The 20,541-nt window shown below is 46.0% G+C and overlaps 1 protein-coding gene across 1 annotated transcript in view; it reads left to right on the forward strand.

Moving 5' to 3' along the window:
• LOC138582292 (transmembrane protease serine 12-like) overlaps nucleotides 1–20,541 on the forward strand; it is a 456,559-nt gene that overhangs the window by 391,613 nt on the left and 44,405 nt on the right. The window contains exon 4 of the mRNA XM_069653435.1: nucleotides 15,099–15,241. Within this exon, the coding sequence (XP_069509536.1) occupies nucleotides 15,099–15,241 (143 nt within the window). The remainder of the gene's footprint in view (nucleotides 1–15,098; nucleotides 15,242–20,541) is intronic.

Here is a 20,541-nt window from a genome sequence, read left to right on the forward strand (position 1 = left end):
CTTTCCAGTAGTCGGGTTTGCCCTCTCTCAGGGCCGAGATTCAGAAGTAACTGGATCTCAGAGCAGTGGAACCCGTTCCCCTAGGGGAACGAGGGGAGGGCTTCTACTCCCGACTGTTTACAGTGGCCAAATCCAACCAGGCTGGCCTGCGCACCATTCTAGACATTTCCCAGTTCAATCTTTTCCTACCCCAAGAGAAATTCAAGATGATCACGCCTGGTCACATAAAGTCCTCTTTGCAGATGGGCGATTGGCTCAGCGTGGTGGACCTTCAGGATGCGTATATGCATATTCTGATCTGGAATCCACACTGCAGATACCTGCATTTCTCTGTGGGAGAAGAGCATTTCCAGTTCCGACTGCTTCCTTTTGGCCTCAGCTCGGCACCACCTGTCTTTACGAAGATGATTTTGGTGATTGCAGCCCATTTTCGTCTGCAGGGTATCCATGTGTATCCATATTTGGACGATTTGCTGTTACGCAGCCCTTGCCCGCTGAAAGCCGCGTGCAACCTTGAGTCTCTCCTACAGCTCCTGCTTCACCTTGAGCTGTCGGTGAACTGGCGAAAATCTTCCATGAAGGTCTCTCAGGACTTGATTTTCCTGGGTTTTCGCTGGAACACGATCGACTGCAGAGTTTACCGGACCGGGGACAGAATGGCAGATCTGTTGGCCACGTGTCAGATGTTTGTGCAGTCGTAGAGGATGTCGGCCTGGTGGTATTGGCTATTCCTCTTGCCCAACTCAAGATGAGGCAGACTCAAATGGCTCTTCGGAGTTCTTGGCGTCAAGCTGTGGATCCGGACTCCAAGTTGATATTGATTCCGGCTTCCATGAGAGCGTACCTGCTGTGGTGGTCGTTTCTCAGCAACCTGTCGATGGGTGGGGGGTTTCAAGACCCTGCCCTGATGGGGACGGTCACAACGGACTCCTCCCTTCTGGGGTGGGGTGCGACGTTGGATCTTCTTCAGGTCTCGGACCTTTGGTCGCCCCAAGACAAGCTCCTTCACATAAATCATCTGGAGCTTCTTGCAATTTTCCTAGCGCTCAAGGCGTTCAGGCCGGTCATCGCCAACAGAGTGGTCCAAATCCGCACAGACAATGTGGTGTTAATATATTACATCAACAAGCAGGGGGGCACCAAGTCTCCTCCTCTTGTGGACCTGACCATCCAGATTTGGGATTGGGCGGTTTGTCATGGTGTCTGGCTGGTACATCCCGGGCCAGCTGAACGTCACGGCACATGCCCTCAGTCGGCGGACAATGGTCAGCTACGAGTGAGAATTGAAGGCGGAGATCCTCTCATGGATATTCCTGTGTTGGGGCACTCCGGAAGTGGACCTCTTCGCAACATCGGCAAACAAGAAACTTCCTCTGTATGCCTCCAGAAATGGTCTGGGAACCTCCTCTCTGGGGGATGCTATTGAGATTCCTTGGCACAACATGAAGGCCTGTGCTTTCCCGCCTCTGCCTCTGATTCATTGGACAATCTGCAAGCAGAGGAACACAGTGAACTGTTCTCTTCTGCTCATAGCTCGTGGTGGCCGGCCATGTTCTGGTTCTCAGAACTTCAACACCTGTTGGTGTGTGCACCGATCAGGCTAACAGTGAGTCCCGATCTTCTTCACCAGAGGGATCGACAGCTTTGGCACCCCTCCCCACAATCGTTTAGCTTGGCGGCATGGTGCCTGAGTTCAGATCTTTACAGCATCTCAACCTGTCTGCTGATAAAATGCGAATAATTCAGGCAGCCAGGAAGCCTTCGACGAGGTCTCAGTATAAGAGTAAGTGGCTTTGGTTCTGTCACTGGTGCTTAGCCAAACAGCTGGACCCCAGGGTGGCTACGATTGACACAGTGCTGTCCTTCATGTCTCACCTAGCAGAATCGGGCATTCATGTTCTGTCATGCAGAACTTATGTTTCGGCGGTAGCCGCCTACCTATCCACGGACCAGTGCTCTTATTCACTGTCAAATCCAGTGATTAGGAGACACTTTGCGGGTTTGACGCGTCTTTATCCTCCGGTTCGCAAGCCGCACCAGACGTGGGATCTGAATGTGGACCTTACAGCGTTGTGCCATAAACCGTTTGAACCAATGGCCACTGTGGACCTTAAGCACCTTTCGTGGAAGGTGTCCTTTTTTGTCGCCATTACTTCAGCAAGGCGTGTGAGTGATCTCCAAGCTGTCGGTGGAGCATCCCTTCTTGGTTTTCCACAAGGATAAGGTGGTCCTACGGACAAATCCTTCTTTCCTGCCAAAGGTGGTCTCTGATTTCCATCTGAATCAGTCAATCTCCCTGCCGGTCTTCTTTCCAAACCCAGCTTCAGAAGCGGAAAGGGTTCTGCATTGTTTGGATGTTGGAAGGGCTCTTAAGGTCTATCTGGACAGAACATCTGAATTTAGGAGCTCTTCTCAACTGTTGGTGACCTTTGGTAATCCACAAGGTAGACCGGCCTCTAAAATGACTATCTCCAGATGGGTCGCTGCCTGTATTACGGAGTTTTACACTGTCCAAGATCTGCAGCCGCCTAAAGGAATTCTTGCACACCTGGTGCGGGGCAAGGCAGCTGCAGTTGCTTTTCAGAAATGTGTCCCCTGGGAGATCATCGCAAAAGCGGCTACATGGGCCTCCCCATCAGCTTTTTGTAAACATTATTGTCTAGACCCGAGCTCCAGATCTGACGCTCTGTTTGGCCAGGCTGTGCTGAAGAACCTTTTTCAATAAGGGGTTTTCCATCCACCTGTAGTTTCTGTGAAGAGTGCTTGGGAATCTCCCATAAGTATGGAGGAAAGGGGACAGGACGTAGGAGTATAACCAGGTTACTCACCGTAGTGACCACCTTACTCCTAGTCCATAGTCCCCTTTCCTCCCTACGCCCGCCCGCCATCACCTCTAATAAGGTTCCTTTATTATTGCTTAAAGGCCTCTGACCTGGTGATTGAAAAGGACTGATGGGTGATGAGCAGGGCAGAGCTAAAATGGGCAGGGTTACAGCCGCGTGCAGTACCCCGCGTAAAAGAGAGGAAGGACTAAAATGATTGCAAAATTTTGATGCTTTTACAAAGTGCTCCGGTCCCGTCCCACAGGACGGAGGAATGTCCCATAAGTATGGAGGAAAGGGGACTATGGACTAGGAGTAAGGTGGTCACTAGTGTGAGTAACCTGGTTAATCCAGATTGCTTGAGGGCACAAAAATGTAGATGGTTTTTTGAATTTCTGACATCTAAACTCATGTGGACGTGGCAACCTCCTCTTGCTCCCCGAGTATCACATGCACATAGTTGCTCCATGATTACATCTGTGGTAGTTCTTTTTTAAATGCATTTTATTGGCATTTTTGTCAGGCACAACACAAACTCCCATCCCTTCACCAGCTCCCCCAACCCACAAACGTACCGAGCAAAGAACTTTGTTAGAACGTTTCCCTACCACAACTCATTGAACACCCCAAACCGGCTCTGGCACCTGAAACCTCTGAAGGCACCAGTTCTCGCAACAGTCACTGTGACGGAACCCCTCGCCAAGATTGGGGTCCTGTGAGACCTACACCAAGACATACATGCTGTACTCACAGAGCTGTGGGCTTTCAGGGTGGAAGTTCAAGGCTCACTGAGGGCTGTCACAGAAAGAGTAACAGGGAACAGAAGTAAACAGGGAAAGGAGAAATAACCTGCGCATCTGGGTCCCTGCTACGATTGCTGCGTAACCTGTTAGGAGCCTCTGAGGAGAGGGAAATCAAGTTTGACAGAGTCCACAGGGACTCATGGTCCGCAGCTGGGTCGCGCTCAGTGGTGGCTAAATGCCACTAGTTCCGGGACAAAGAAGAAATCCTCCAAAACACACGAGAAAGGGGAACGGTAGAATGGGAAGGAGCCCAGGTGACAATTTATCAGGATTTATTAATGTACACTGTGGACCAAAGCCAGAAATGCAGGCCCCTTACGAAATGGCTCCAAGAAAAGGGAGTGAGATATCGTTGGTGCTTCCCTTTTGCCCTGGCATTTGAGTTTAAGGCAGAAAATTACGTTCTGCAATAGGGGGAAAAGGCAGACCACCTCCTTAAGGAACTGTAGAGTGAAGAAATACAGCCGGAAAGGGAGAACCAATGCCAGCTAAGGGAACGCTTTAAAAGTGCATTTGCCCGGCTCAAGGAGCACAGGAAAGAAGGGAGCTCGAGAAGGGCTAGAAAATCAAGGGTTCGACAGTCACCGTCTCCAAGATGAACCGAGACAAGGACAAGACGACTTTGATATGGAGTCTTACACAAGAAGGTGCCCCCATGCAGGCTTATATACTCGTCGGGTTATTGGTGGAGAGGCCTACCACTGGCCTCCACATACCCTGGTGACCTGGATAGACACAGGTGTCTCCACTTGGTTGAGCTAGTTGCCTGGATTGTTTATGGTCTGCTTATGTGGTTTTTGTTTTGTGTTAGGGAGGGTAGACAGGGAGGGGGTTCAGGGACGAAGGGAGGGAGGGGGTCTAGCACATGCAGGAGAAGGGTTGTGGGGAGCCCTGCAGAGATTCTAGGTATAAGGAAATACCCAAGAAAAGGGTATGGTTGAACTCAGGGTGGCAACCCTCAATCTTAAGGGGCTCAACTCATCTAACAAAAGGTCACTGACTTACAATATTTTCTGGAACCTTCGACTGTCGGTGCTGTTCCTACAGGAAATGCATTTTAAGCAGGGGATGGCCATTGCGGAAAGGAGTGGTGGGACAGATGTTCTGGGCCTCCAACAAAGAACAAAAAAGAAGGGGGAGATCGTGCTGGCGAGATCCTTTAAGATGAGGGACTTCCAGATTAAAAGTGGCTGTTGGGGGAGATTTCTGGCACTCAAGGGACAGGTAGACAGAATCCTGTTCACACTGGCCACGCTATGCGTGCCTAACTCAGGCCAGATCCCCTTCTTGAGAAAGATCTTGGTGGCGTTAGAGGAATGGGGGGAGGGTCATATGCTGCTAGGAGGGGACTTCAATCTGGTGGCAGACCCAAGGTTGGACAGGTGGTCAGCAAGTGGGGGAGGCAATAAGCAAGTGGGGAAGGAGAATAGGGACTTTGCCAATCTCCTGGACGACCACTTCTGGATAGACATCTGGACAACCACTCATCCTCAAGCGGGAGCTTCACTTTCTTCTCACCTTCTCACCCTCTCACCCCCACTCGACTTACACTAGGTCAGCCTTTTGTTGATCCTGAGGGAGCAGGCAGCAGACATCTCCGCACCCAAGGTCGAGACAGTCACATGGTCCGACCACGGGATGGTCATGGTGTCCTGGAAGTTCGACGCCAAGAGAAGGGTCCCTCCAGGATGCCGTTGTAACTACACCCTGCTTAGAGACCCGGTTTTTAGAGAATTTAAGGGGAAGAGATCTGCACATTTTTTGTTACCAATGACACAGGCGAAGTACACCCCAATCTGGTGTGGGAAGCCACCAAAGCCACGATGAGAGGGCTGTTGATAGCGGAAGGGGCACGGAAAAAGCGGGAAAGGATGCTCATCAAGAGTAAACTACAGGCTGAGATTCAGGGGCTCAGGGCTCAGCTGAGTGGGGGGGAACAGGAGACAGATCAGCCCAACTGCACGAGATCAGGGGTAAAACGCTGTCCCTACATACCACACTAATAGGGGAGGTAATCAAGTAAATGAGATACACGAAACAACAATACTATGAGAAGGGAGACTGGGTGGGATTGCTGCTTGCTATTAGGGTCCGGGGGAATAGAGGGGACAGGCAGGTGGTGAAGATTAGAGACAGTGAGGGGAAATTGGTGAGCCTGTAGTAATGGATCCCCAGATGCTTTGCAGAGTACTATGAGGCACTGTATAGAGAGGCACCAGATTCAGAGGGTGATGCGGTCAAAACATATCTGGAAGGTCTCCCTATCCCGAAGCTCTCCATGGACGCAAGGCCAAAGTCACGGCGGAAGAAATAGTGACAGCCATAGGGAATTTAAAGAGCGGGAAGACCCCGGGGGAGGATGGCTACACTGCTGACTTTTACAAACAGTTTCAGGAACTGCTGTCCAGCCCTCTGGGAAAGGTCTTCAATGCCATTAGCGACAGTGGGGAGGTCCCCCCCTCCTTTTTAGAAGCCAAAGATTGTAGTGATACCAAAAACAGGGAGGGACCCCACATATTGTCAAGCATAAACAACCATATTGCTCCTTAACGTTGATGCTAAGCTTTTTACACGGGTGCCGACGACAAGGGTGGAGAGATCTCTTCCAGGGCTGGTCCACCCTGATCAGACAGGCTTTGTTAGGAACAGGCAGGGGGCTGACATCCTCCGTAAACTCTCCACATGTTGCACCAGAGGCCAGAGAGAAAGGAGTGCTGATACTATCGCTCAACGCCAAAAAGGCTTTTGATCGAGTGAGCTGGTCGTTCTTGAGGGGGGTCATGACAGCAGCCGGAATGGGAGAGAGATGGATGAGTTGGATAGCAGCCATGTACTCAAGGCCTCGGGCTAGAATAGTGGTCAATGGGGAAGAGTCACAGCCTTTTGAGCTAGGAAGGGGAATGCGGCAGGGGTGCCCCCTGTCACTTCTCCTATATACACTGGCAGTGGAACAGTGTGCGATAGATGATAGGACACATAGCCACATTCAAGGGGTCAGGGTGGGGGAGGTGGAATACAAACTCAGTCTCTTTGCGGACAATGATCTCTTATACATCACCCAACCCCAAGTCTCCCTTCCAAAGCTGCTAGAAAGGTTGGAAGTGTACGGACATCTATCAGGATTTAAGGCGAATCGCAGCAAATCAGTGGCACACCCTATAGGGTCAGGGAGGGAACAGACTGGAGCTACCTGAGGAGGTTGGGTTTCAAGGTCGGGGGGGAGATGGGTTCCTTTACCTGGGAGTGGAAATCCTGATGGACCTTCACAACTTATGTAGTAAAAACTATGCCCCCCTGTGGGAGAAGATCAAGGCAGACCTAGATCGCTGGTCCAGGCTTAATCTGTCCTGGATGGCCAGACTCAATTGCTTAAAGATGACAGTCGTCCCAAAGTTTTTATTTTTGTTTCAGATGCTCCCGTTATAGTCCCCATACACTTTTTAGAAATAGTCAAACGAAGACTCAAACTTTCTGTGGGCCGGGAAAAGACCTAGAATAGCGTTCAAAGTGCTCATGCTTCCATTGGAAGAAGGGGGGGTTAGGACTCCCAGACCTTGAGGCCTATTATAGAGCGGCCCAGTTACGTATACTCTTACATCATTTAGAGCCAAAGTCTGGGAAGCAATGGGTGGCCATGGACAACTCGATGTTTAGCCCGGTCTCCCTGGGGGAATGGGTATGGGTACCCCAAAGAGAGATCCCACGTAGGATCCTGCAGCATCCCATTTTAGAGGTGTTATGGAAGGTCTGGAAAGAAGGGAACAGCACGAGGTGGATAGCACGAGGTGGATTATGACTTGGCCCTCCGCAAGGAGCTGCATGTGGACCCGCCATTAAGAAATCTGATAGCATAACCCCTGCGTGGTATGAAGCGGGCCTGAGCAGAGCAGGACAGATGTGGCACAAGGGGGGAAACACAGGGCTGGACTGCCCCACCGGGACATCCCCCGGTAGGCCTCTGGCCGCATAGGGCCTCTTTGACGTGGAAGGATACTCGTCGCGTGAAACCGTCTCTCTGCCTTTATGGTTTGCTTTGAATTGCCTGCCGGCTGCCACCATCCGCGCTGTGCATTTTTTTTCTTCTTCCCGCTCGCGCCTGCGCATGAGGCCCTGGGCATGGGTAAAATGCACGTACCCTGCACAGTGCGCAGGTCAGCAGGGCAGGCTGCAGGCTACTAAGTGCGGGCGTGAGGCCGTTGGCTGCCATGTGAAGATCGATGTCAACTTAAAGGTAAGGGGAGAGGGGGGGGGCGGGCAGGCTGGGGGAGGGGGTGCGGTAGCAGTGGGTCAGAACGACAATGTTCAAAACACGTTTTGCTACATGGCCAAATGATTTTTGAATGTAGATTCAGCTATGGCAGTGACCTGTAGACAAGTATTAATGAAGTAACCAGTTGCTCTTTTGGTAACATCTATGTAGGACTGCATTTTACGCATTGGCTCTGTGGCCATCACACAACACTCTAGGAATACAGTTATTGCCTTATAGGCTAGCTCATTAATTCACTGAAAAAGAGATATTTGCATGCTATAAGAGAAAAGTAGGTTATCAGATTTTGAAAAGAAAGCGACAATACGGAAGGCTCAGTGTGCATGCACACTTACAAGTGACAAGGAAGTCAACGTAACAGTATTAATGAGTTAGTTGTGCATAGTGCCTTAGTGGCATGGCGTGTAGAAGTCATGCAATCAAATATCAGCGTTCGTGTGTGATCCTGGGCACAGTGCTTCATTCCCCTTCGCTTCAGTGCTCGGAGCTGCCAAAATCAGGTGCGTTAGCGGATTGCAGTGACACTGGAATAGCTGGAAGTTCTGTTCACACTGTTACCTTGGGCTATCCATATTTACGTATAGTCCCCAGAACATGCATGTCCAGCAATGTGTTTCTAATAAAAGGCCAGATTTACTATACCATAATTGTTCGCTTCATTGCACGGTGAACGTCTGTGACATTTCAAATTCGCGTGCCTTGTCTGCTATGTTAAAACATAAATGGCATATACATGCAGCACATAAATAGCCTCGTTTGGGGTGTACTAAAGTCGGGCTTAAGATCTGCCAGTGAAAGGCTTTAATGCATTTCTTACACTTTTCAGGAGGAATAAAAACCCAATGTATTCACAGTTAAAATCTTTTATTCAACTTTTTTCCCAAAAATAACCATCTTCATATTACAAAAATATAAACAATTGTTTTATATAAGCAAACCACCACCGTACGTGAATTTTCATCCTTGTGACTCGATTTTAAAAGTACATATCAGTACAATTACCCAATGTTAGTGACTGCCTAGGCACTGGAATTATATCAGATTCTTACTTTTTACAGCACTGTTTTATTGCAAGACCTTTCAGCTGAAATGGTATTGATATGTACTTTTTAAATTGAGTCATAAGGGTCATGCAAGGAGGTGGTTAGTTTATATAAAACCAGTTTTTATATGTTTGCAATATGAAGATGAAAAAAAGTTGAATACATAATTTTCACTATGTGAATACATTATTCCCCCCCCCCCACCCCCGCCCCTCGATAAGTGTAAGAAATGCATTGAAGCCTTTCACTGGTAGATGATGTTATAAAGTTGATTCCGGGGCAAGTGAAAGATAAGCACCCCGATTGGTAGTGCTAATCTCGGGTGTCCCATATAGTGTTATATATAGCTGAAGTTTGGCATACCATAACTCTCATATTCAACTTTGGAAACATGATGTCATGATTGACTAACACATGCCAAGGCAGTAAAAGTCATTCAAATGTAAAGATTCTAAAATTGAGCACTTCCTATTTTGTGGCTTTGATGTTTTATTTGCTAAAGGTTTTCTGATAAAAATAAGTGGAAGATGATGAAAAAACGTAGGAGTTATTTTGAATTACTTACATAAAGTGTTTTTGATCAAGTTTTGAAATTCAGCAACACACAAATGTTGAATTAGCCACTTAGTGCTAGACCACAGAGGCACACACACACATGTCCTTTTTTCGACCCACAAGAAGCCAACTTCAGCGCCACTAAGAATTGGGCCATTGCCACTCTTCCCACAAAATAATAGAGCTCTAACAAATATCAAGTATCGACAAGACTCAGATCTGGATTTCAATTCAGAATTGCACATTTGCTAACAATGCAAATGATCACTTCAAGTGTATCTTTAAAGAGGATACAAGACTGCTCAGGGCATGGTCCCTGTCATTCATTTATCTCACCATCACCTTCGCGTACTGGCGGCCTTTTTTGTTTCTTCCTTATTGCAGGATTAATGTTGTCTCAGCTGTGATGATGAAGCCCTGTGTTAGTCATTTTGAGGGATTTCTACTAGTATTCTTTGGGATTAATCTGCACAGTAATGGTTCATAGAAAGATAGGGAGAAAGGAAAGGCAGTAGTGAGTGAGAGGGTCGGGTAAGCAGGTAAGAGAATCAAGGCTAGGAAGTTAGAATGGAAGAGAAGGGCAGGCTTGGGGACTGTGGTCACAAACAAGGGGGCATCGGGATGTGGAGAACATTGAGGACTTTAAAAAAAGAGGAAGAAATCAGAGAGTAGGATTGTTTGCAAGGAGCATGATGGCAAGGGTGCAGTAGTAAGATTGAGAGAAAGGAGAAGAGAGTGCAAGAGGCTGGGAGGAGGTATTGGAAGGCAGCTCAGAGTGGGGAAAGAGGTGTAAATCGACGCCAAGTGCTTTGTAATTTTAATATGAAGAAGGTATGACCATGCAGGATGGGGATGTGGCAAGACTGAGGTGGAGGGTGAAAGGGGTGCAGCAAGAATGTGAGGGGTAGACGTACAATGAAGCAAGAGGAAGGCGAGATATTTGGTATTGGACAGCGGGAATGAAAAGAGTGGCAAGAGTGAGGAGAGGGTGGCAAGTGAACAGGATGGGAGGGAGATATGACAACAGAGGAGAGAATAGAGTTTTGGCGGGATGGAGAGGTTGAAGAGAGGATAAGAGTAGATTCAAGAAGATAGTTCAGGGAACTGGGACACAGGAGGGGAGGACTAAGGGAGAGAGAGTTATGTGACAAAAAGGAGAGCAAGAAGGAATATGTGGATTTCTTTTTTAATTGGAGAATATGGTGGTAAGAAATATGTTGTTGAGTCTCAACCCATCTCTTTTCTAACAGTGTAACTGCCAGCAAGCTTATCCAATGTGCAATGGGTGAGTAGAGGTGCCCCATTAAAGGTGGGAGACTGACACTCGCTCTGTGGGTGGAATATAGGGCCACTTTAATACAAAAATTCCAGGGCCACTTTTGGTTCCCAGTCCAGCCCTGGGGAAACATTTCTATGGGAAAATTAGAAGGCCTCCTGCAAATTATTTGCAGTTGAAGGGGGCTCTTAACGACACACGATGGGGTAACAATTTGCGCAGAGATCTCACCCTTTTTTTAATCTGCACTTATACAGAGCAGGGGCACAAAGGGCTGTATAGCATCCCTATATAAAGTATTAAGGACAGAACCCCATCAAGGCCCGGTGGCAAGGGAGCGAGGGGCCACGGACTTGCAAAGTGAAATAACAGAAGACCTATGGCTTACCACGTGCAGGAGGGTTACACAGTATTCGGCATCCCTCCCAATATAGGCTGCAAGCAATTAAGATTATACACCGTTGGCACCACCCACCGGCCCTATTGGCCAAGATGTACCCAGGAGCTGACTCACGGTGTTGGAAATGCCGACACCCAAATGTAGACTACTACCATATGTGGTGGGGATGTACCCAAATACAGATATATTGGGGGGAGGTGCTCTCATGGATCAAGGGGCTTGACAGAATCTCACAAGAGCTATCATCATGCGGCCTCCTGTTTGGGGTATGGGATACAAATGAAGGGGAAGACCAAGGGAATCACATGACCCGCACCATGATGGTGGCAGCCAGATGATGTGTGGCACAATTTTGGAAACGAAACAAAGTCCCCACTGAGAGAGAATGGCTCTGGAAAGTCAGGGGAATATATGAAATGGAATATATGACGCATATCCTGAATGAATCCAGAGTTAAGATTGGAGAAATGTGGTTGCCTTTTTTTGCTAAATATGGCAATTAAAGTGAAGGAAAGAGTCATGGCAGAAATGGTAATGTTAGATGGTTGCCTCTAATCTCGCATCATTACTTGTTGGTGTTTTTGTGCTATGTGCTAGACGGAGAGGTGGGAGGGAGAAGAGGTGGGGAAGGGGAGTAAAGAAAATGGAGGGCAACCCTGAGTGTTATTGAGTTAATGCAATCGCGACCCTGTAATGTCCATTATTATGTTATAAAATGCTAATAAACTATTTTTTTTTTAAAAAAAACATGTCCCTCAGTTTTTGGCACCCAGCTGCTTCCCATCAGGCAAAAAGCACACTTTTCTTGCCCTGGTGTAAACTGAGGGTTCCTAAACAAGGACATTAGCGGGAGGGGACGGTAGCCGGGGCCACCTGCCAGACAAGGACACCCCAGAAGCCCCCCACTAGTGCTGTTATCCAGCGTAAGTACATATTCTTCGGTCTATCCTCCTTAGGTTGCCAAAATACTTCCCCCAGCGGCCTTCCCACCACCGCCTTATCCATCCGGCACCAGATTTTAGTGCAGTTTCCCAGAAATCACTCTGATTTGAGCCGCTAGGTAATAAAGGTAGAAGTTTGGTACCCCCAGGATACCCTTGCTTTAAGTAATTTCATGGAGATCCAGGGTTTCTTATAGTTCCAACTGAAAACCCTACCTGTTTTTTGGAGAGCCCTAAAGAAACTTTGGGGGACAGCCAGTGGGAGGGCCATGAAGTAGTTTAAGATCTGAACGTCCTTTCATCAACAGCCGTTTTTACAACGGTTGTTTTTACGACTGTTTTGTGCTGAAAAAACTTAGACATTTTCTGGTGGGGTGGGAAAGGGCAAATAAAGGGTTGGGGGGTTGGGAATAACAAGAAATAGGTAGAGGCCTCCCCCAACCCCCAAAATAATTGTAAAAAAAATGTTGATTAGTTTTTTCGGCCAAAACTCATGAAAACACCTGTTGTAAAAACAGGTGTCCATGAAGTGACATAGAACCGTCTCATAGTTACTTTTAAGTAATCTGTTTGTAGGTGTGTTCACTTCTTTAGAGGTCATCTCACAATGTTTCACCGAGGATGTCAATAGGAAATCCGGGGTCTGTAATTTTAACGTGGAGGACAATGAGTTGTGGCCACTAATAGTGTCCTCCAGTATGGGGTGGGTAACTATGGACAAATTACTGGATTTGCAGATGTTGTCACTTTCCTCGATGGCTATTTTCCTCCCTGAGATGCTTTCAATCTGCACTATAGAGCCATCCGCTTTCCATGGGATCTTGCCACTCCTTGTATCATGAAGTTCTCAATGTATTCAATAGGTGGTTCATTAATGGTGGAGTTATGTACTGGAGTGGTTGAAGTTTCCAATAGGCATAGTAACTCCTTGCTGTCCACTGGGCAATTGATTTCCACACGTATTGTTCTTAATCTACCTGCAAGAGGCAGCTTGGTAGCAGGCTTATTCTTCTCCTCCATCAGAGCGCCAGGGGACCACTCAAGTGGTGATAGTGCACAGTACAAATATCCTTTAACATTAACATCATGATTGTCACATCAACACTTCTAAATTCGATGATAATAAAGCAAATCAGATATAATTAAGATCTCACCTTGACAGACAGTAAAATACCAAAATGGAAGAGCCAATGCTGAAGGTGAAAGCTCCCCCGACCGACCTCTCTCTCCCAGCCTGGAAAGTTATAACCCGGGGGAAAGGACACGACCGTCAGGGAAACCCTCTGGGGAAGAAAACCCTGGATGAGTTTGAGATCTGGAGAATCTGGGTCGTCGTGCAGATGGTGTTCAGGCACGGCTGAGTACAAGAGGACACGGGAAGGCTTCTTCTAATGACAGAGAAACAAAGGAGGTGAGAGGGGGTTCTTTGAGAAAGAAGGAAATTAGGACGAAATAGTAGAGAGAGCCGGGAAAGATTCTCTCACCTCTAGGCGTGAGAATAATTACGAATCAGAGGCGAGTTCTTGAAGACTGGATCCGGAGTGAAAGAGAGGCAGGATATCTATAACAGACAGAAGGGTAAGTACGGGCGAGATGGAAGAAATAATTCTCTACCGATAAATAGAAGAAACTCACTCCTGAGACGGTGTAGAGAGAGAAGCAATATCCGAAAGGGCGATGTTGCGCTAGAAGGGAGGACAAGAGTTCGATAATCTGGAACAAGTAATGGAGGCGTTTGGGCAAAGTGGAATTCCCACTGAGGTGATCTGAAAAGAGCAGAGGCACAGAGTTTGAGATACCAGGTAAGGAATGGGTCTGAAGAGAAAGCAAAGTACGAGAACACCTAGAAGCAAACTCACGGAGCGCCTGCAACAACAGTAGCGACGCGAAGGGCGTTTGTTCTCTGTTCAGAATAAGGGATCACATGAGCGATCCTCGGCATCTCTTGCGGACGTGTAAACACTGAACCGCTGCTCTCCGCCCAGGTAATACGGTGGTCCTCCATCTTGGAAGTACAATATCTAAGCAAACCGCATAAGCGGCTACGGGACCAAAGAGACCAACGGCCAATATGTGTAACAATGATGCTGCCAAACTTGGTGCAGTTTGACTCTCCCCTCTCTCAAGACCCTGTGTTGCCAGCCATGATAATGGGAGAAGTGTGTGTCTCCAGGCTTTTCCCCACAGGTGGGGACTGTACCTAGTGCCTGCATAAGAGACTCCGTAATTTTAGTGCCATGGCAAGCAAAGCTCAAGTTTATATGCACGCTGTCACTTGAAGCTTGCAGTACACTCTCAAATTCCTGTTTCACCACTTAGCTAAAATTGTTGATTCTGGGCAAATCTGTGTCTTATTTGCAGAAGAGAGGGGTAGGTGTGTGTGTGTGTGTGTGTGTGTGTGTGTGTGTGTATGTATATATATATATGTAAATATATATTTGAATACTGACAGGCAGTGACAAGCGTGCACAGCGAACAGCAGAAATCTTAGGGTTTTTGATTTCCAAATGTAGACAGGTTTGGCTTAGAGGATCATCAGAAAATAGGCTGTAAAATCACAACAGCAACATAAATAGGCCCCACATACCCAGTGCATATTTTAAAAGTTCTAAACACGTCTGCACGTTGGTATTTCCAGCCACGTCACCTTAGTAATAGAGTAGTAAAAAGACCTTCGTACACAGCTGCAGTAGCGTCTTTTTTCTATGTATTACTACCGTCTGTGTCTGCAAACATTAACTTGCAGACATGTTTGGAAAATAATGACTGTGTATTCAGGGCCCATATTTACTGCAGTCATACCACTATGTGTGGAATGTAATAATAAACAACTACAAACGACACAACTATTGTTCAATGCGTGTGTTGAATTACTGCAATCTGAGCCACATAGCAAGAAACTGCCTAATCACGCATTAAGGTAAGGATCAACCACCAAGTTTTCTGAATACAGACATTAATGGTTACTCTCGGCTTGTTTTATTATAGGTGCATTGGCGATACTTTTACAAGAAGCACAGGTGAATATAATACCTTCTTCTCTCTGTAACACGCCGGAATGGTATAATGACATTGTTTCTTCAAATATGATTTGTGCCGGCTACGAAGGTGGAGGAATTGATGCTTGTCAGGTAAAGGTTTATTTCGAATATTTGAACACTATTGAACTAGAAGGGCGTTGGCATGTTAAAAACATATGTTTGTAATGAGGCAGAAACATTTAAATATTTAACTTCTGAGTTTAGATAGAGCATGCGCCACACGGGTATGCAAAAGTTGCACAGTTCTTGTTGCAGATAACAAAATAGTTGTTTATATCCTGAAAGAGGGTACATTCAGTTTGAGACTCCCGGAAAGGAGGGAGGTGCCATGCAGTGCAAACCTGCAGTTTGCTCCGGTAGGGCGCGTTTTCTTTTACCTGAATTTGGTTGTTCTATGTGTGATGTGTTCGTTTCTCATGGATCAAAATGACCGTGTGCATACATGTCTACGTTTTGGATAGCCTGGGAGGGAGATTTTGTCATGGGAAGCGGGAGAATGAAATTTCGCCATTGAACTACATTCGGCTCAGGCATAATTTAGGCGGGAGAAAGTCATAAATCGCACAATTTTTGACAGAAAGATCTGGAGGCTTCTGCTTAAATCGGGAGGGTTGGCATGAATGCGTGTGAAAAGACTGCATCACATGCAATTGCCACACAGACTAAAGACTATGTACGTGTGTAAATAACACAAGTAAAGACTGCACTTCCACTCAAGCTTGTGTAGAGCACATGGACTACGCCCATGAACTGCAACACACGGACATGAGCAGTAGCTACCAGAGCACCAGAAGAGACACACTAGTCCTTTACAAAAGCCCCAGGGGTTCAAACCTGCTTCACATTTTGAGCTTCATAATTTTGCTCCACTGTTTTTTTTTCTTTTTCCATTTTCCATCCTTTAAATATCCTAAACATTTCTTTTCAAAACCCTTGTTTTATTTTGTAATATTATAATACAGCCAATCTGGCTTTTTTATAAAAACAACTCCATAATACATCAATCATCAAATCGATTCCATATCATAGGAAATCTTGCCAATAACATTTTTAAAAGAATATATTTACATTTCATCGTAGTAACAACATACTCATGCGTTATCTAATCGTTTCAAAATACAAAACCAAAATTGGGTCAGGTGATTAATTAGAGGTATCTCATTTCCTTCTAATAACAAAATTCCAAAGATTATCAGGAATATTACAATTACTCCTGTCCACCCCCGCCGCTCTTCAGGCATAGTTACATTCCTTTTTTGTTTCCTTACATGAGCATACTGGATGTTTAACTGTCTCGATGTGCTCCGTTCTGCATAGTATGCATGTACAGAGTGCTCTAGCCAATGCCACGCTTGGGCCAAGAATCTCCAAGGTGCCAACAAGATAAAATTTGAGTCTCATGTGGTCCATGCGAAGATAGGAATTGGTAAAGGCATGGATGCACTGGCCTGGTGAGGTCAAGTAGTGCCGACTATATACATAGTCTCCATTATTGGCTTTGGAGGCCAGAACAATCCAGAGTTGCTCTTTATCAAGATCTAAAATATAGTCTCTGGTTAAGCACTTGTATTTAGCATGGGTAAGACGAGTCAAATTTGATCCCATACACACTCATCCCAGGTGGTCCCTAATGTCCAAATATGATTGCATGTAGCATGTTTTCAGTGTGCCATTAATATTTTAAGTTCGCTCTGTAGCACATTAGGCCATATGTTATCACAGGAGTCTGAACGTTTCCAATAATACCTAGCACACTGCATACAAAATGCTGTCTTAATCCTGCCAAGGCCTAGCTCACACAGTACATGCTCTACTTACAACTGTTCAGGGAAGCACAACAATGATTTTATGCTCATACTTTCAAGTCTCTTTAGTTCTTTCTCACACTGCTGTCCCCAAATCATACCCCCATAGATACGTTTTGGGACTATCTTCATTTTATAGACCTTAGTGACCGAAGCCAAGGAGTATCCTGCATGTCTGGCGGCAAAGGTTTTTATTGCCTCAGTTGCTGTCTTATTTCAATCTCTAGTTTCTCAAGATTACACTTCCAATCGGGTTCTGTCGCTACTCCCAGATAGTTATAACTCTTGGCCTGTTCAGTGATGTTCACCTGTAGTCACCATCTATAGTCATGAAGGGGTTTCTTACTCTTGGGATGGAATGCCATGATTTTTGTCTTGGCAATGTTAATTCCTAATTCATGTTCTTCTATAAACCAATTGACAGTGTTGTCCGTAGACTGCAGCCCTTTGGGAGTATACCTCATCAATAGTAGGTCTTCAGCATACCCGAGCCAAGCCATGCTCTTAGCACCCAATTTAGGGTGACATGCTTATGCTACCTCTAGGTACGTTGTTATATCAGCCATATAGAGGTTGAACATGAGAGATGCTAGTATGGATCCTTGCTTCAGCCCCGTAATCGTAGTAATGTGCGTAGTCTGATCTCCCTTCAAGTTAAGCCTTACTCTTACTGTTGTATTTTGGTAGCATTTACTCAACATACTTAAAAGGCCTCGTGGTAGCCCCCAGACTACCATGGTTGACAATGTCAAATGCAGCACTGAAGTCAATGAATGCTTCATACAGTGGTTGTTGGCGAAGCTCCATGTATTCTCAATTATTGTGGCAAGGAGCATTAGCTTGTCTATAGTGGAGCATATTTTACGAAAGCCCAGCTGGTTCAACAGCGATAGTTGGTTTATTTCGAACCAGTCTTGCAGTTCTGCCAGAAGCACTATGGCAAATATTTTTGCTGGACCATCAAGCATCGCCAGTATGTGATAACAGTTATACTATTTGGTGGAGCTGCACTTATAGACTGGCACCACAATGCTCTCGGTCCAGGTGCTAGGCAGCAGACCAGTCTCACCAATCTTCTAAAACAAATATTGCAATACAATGCCCCATCTCTCTGGATTGCATTTCATAAGGGCATTGCAGGTGCCGTCCTGCCATGGGGCTCTAGAATCCTTGCTCTTTTTTACATAAGAAATGATATATCCTAAATTTGTTTGTACTGACACTTTTTGTTATTCCCACACGCCACCATGGCTCTCTCTGGGGTCTTACCCAAAGTCTTTTTTAACAAACTCTTTTCATGCATTTTTTACACACACCCTCCAACAATTTAGGGTTAAGGGGATGAGTGTTGACCACCTTCCAAAAGGCATGCTCATCTGTTTTGTTAATCACGTCGATCAAATTTCTCCAACATCGAAGTTTAGCCTCATTTCTTTTGGCACGCAGGCAATTCTGATATCGTTGTTTGATAGATTTGCAGTTTTTAATAACCACCTGCTGCTTTTTTCTATTATTATTTGCAGCCCGTACCGCTCTTCTAAGTTCACATTTCCTGTTTCTTATTTCCATATCATAACGATGTGCAGGACTTTTCTTAGCTAAAGTGCCCCTATCAAGAATGTCGTAATTGTCCCCTCAAGTGACAAAGGTGCAGTCAATACCTTTCAATATTGGAGATTCATATTTTAACAGGGTTGAGTCTTTTAACAGGGTTGTGTCTGAGCATACTACCCCATTTACACTCCCTCCAAGGGAGTTAATCAAAGTAATCACCTCATTGCCTCTGCAATGCTCAATAAAGGTTTCACATTCAAGACGAAAGCATTGATCAGCTTTATCTAAAATATATGGCTTCCAGATAACACAGTTTGTCCCAATGTTAAGCCGGTAGGCCGGCCACATGTACTCTAGCAACGGGGCAAACAGGGGACTCTGGGGCACAAGGTAATGTCAGCAATGCTCATTTTCTTCTCTGCACTCCATATTTAAGTGTAAGATTAGAGAAAAGAAACCAGCTTGTATAAATACGTAATCTAAGGTGGATGCACTCTTCTCTATAGCCCTTGTAAACCCATTTCCCCGGAGCATCTCCAGCACATCTCGCAATAAACATTGTAAATACATGACTTTTAATAAACAAATTCCACTTTTCCCCCTTTACGATCCATGTAGTTTGCCATAGTTGCGCAGCTGGAATATCTAAAGCAGATCATCTCTTGGAGCATAGGGAATGTTTGCATTAAGGGCTCCTAAAATAAATATAGGAATAGAGACAATCCTATTTCTAGCCTCAATAAGTGGCTCAATACTAGCCATTATTTCCGTTGTAAGCGCGAGACCAGGATGGTCATAGATATTTACCATTAAGACTGCAGTGAAGGTTCCCATCCAATTCCCATTTATTCTCCCAGCAAGAACAAAGTCAGAGTCTAGTTCAACCTTGCATTTATCAAATTGGTTGTGGACACTAAGGAGAAGCCCTCCGTCCGGTATCCCCACTCTGCCAGAACTCGCCAGAGTAGCAATCTGATTCGGACCAACACATTCAAGGTCACCAACTGCCCAAGTCTCCAGCAAGGCCACCACTACATACCTCTTTAGATTGTTCGATAATCTTTCTTCCCCTAAGTAGTGGCCATGTCCTTTTGTATTCCAGAAAAGTAGGGTCGTGTTTCTGTCATGGTCTGCGTATGATGTTTGGTTACAGAGCTCCCTCCGACCAAGACCAGTCCTTCCCTTCCACCTACAAACACTTAGCAGAATCATTATTATTGATGAACCCTTTCCTATTCCCTTCCCCATTAACCACCAATCTTTCTTCAATGATGGAATTTGTCTTTTTTGAGACCAAATTCCATAGGCTGAGGCCCACGTTAGTGTTCTTCCATTTGATCATTGTACATTCATAAACCATCTTATGGCACTCTTGGGGAAAGGAGATCACTGTTGCTTTGACAGTGTTGGAATATAAGTACACTCTGGCACCTGCCAGTGGCTCGTCTTCAATTAGATCTACCAGAATTATATCACTCAAGTTCACCAACCACAGAGGATAAATATGATGCAGCAAATCTATTATGGCACTGTGATTCAGTATGCAGCTACTAGAAGGTCAGAACAAGCTTTGTATTAATAGGCCACATTCCGGGTTAGGATCTTTTCAATGGGAAGACCCTACAGGATATCAAGATAATTCAGCCTAATCTGACAATGTCATCACTCCTTTCCCAGAGGTAGCCTCTCCCCATGGGGCCAGGGGACGGCAGCCACTACCTGATCCTGACCCTGGGGTGTGGATATACGAGGGAGGACCACATGGGGGAAGGCAACCCTCAGGAGGGTGACACAGCATTGTCAGATAAGAATACATGTCGCCCTTTCGCTTTTAGGGACATTCCCTACATATCAGAAGCCTTTATGGCTTACTGCGATAGTTCCCTTCCACTGCCCACACCACCTACTAAATATCATGCGAGTAAAACAGCCCAAACTTCCTGTCCTTCTTGTATGTATGGGAACAGAGGGATGAGGCGGCTGAATGGAGCAATGAAGATCATTGTATGTGAAAAGCACAAGACACGCTCT

The sequence above is a fragment of the Ambystoma mexicanum genome, chromosome 3q (assembly GCF_040938575.1).
Source record: "Ambystoma mexicanum isolate Mex_15411 chromosome 3q, UKY_AmexF1_1, whole genome shotgun sequence".
In the NCBI taxonomy this organism is placed as follows: domain Eukaryota; kingdom Metazoa; phylum Chordata; class Amphibia; order Caudata; family Ambystomatidae; genus Ambystoma; species Ambystoma mexicanum.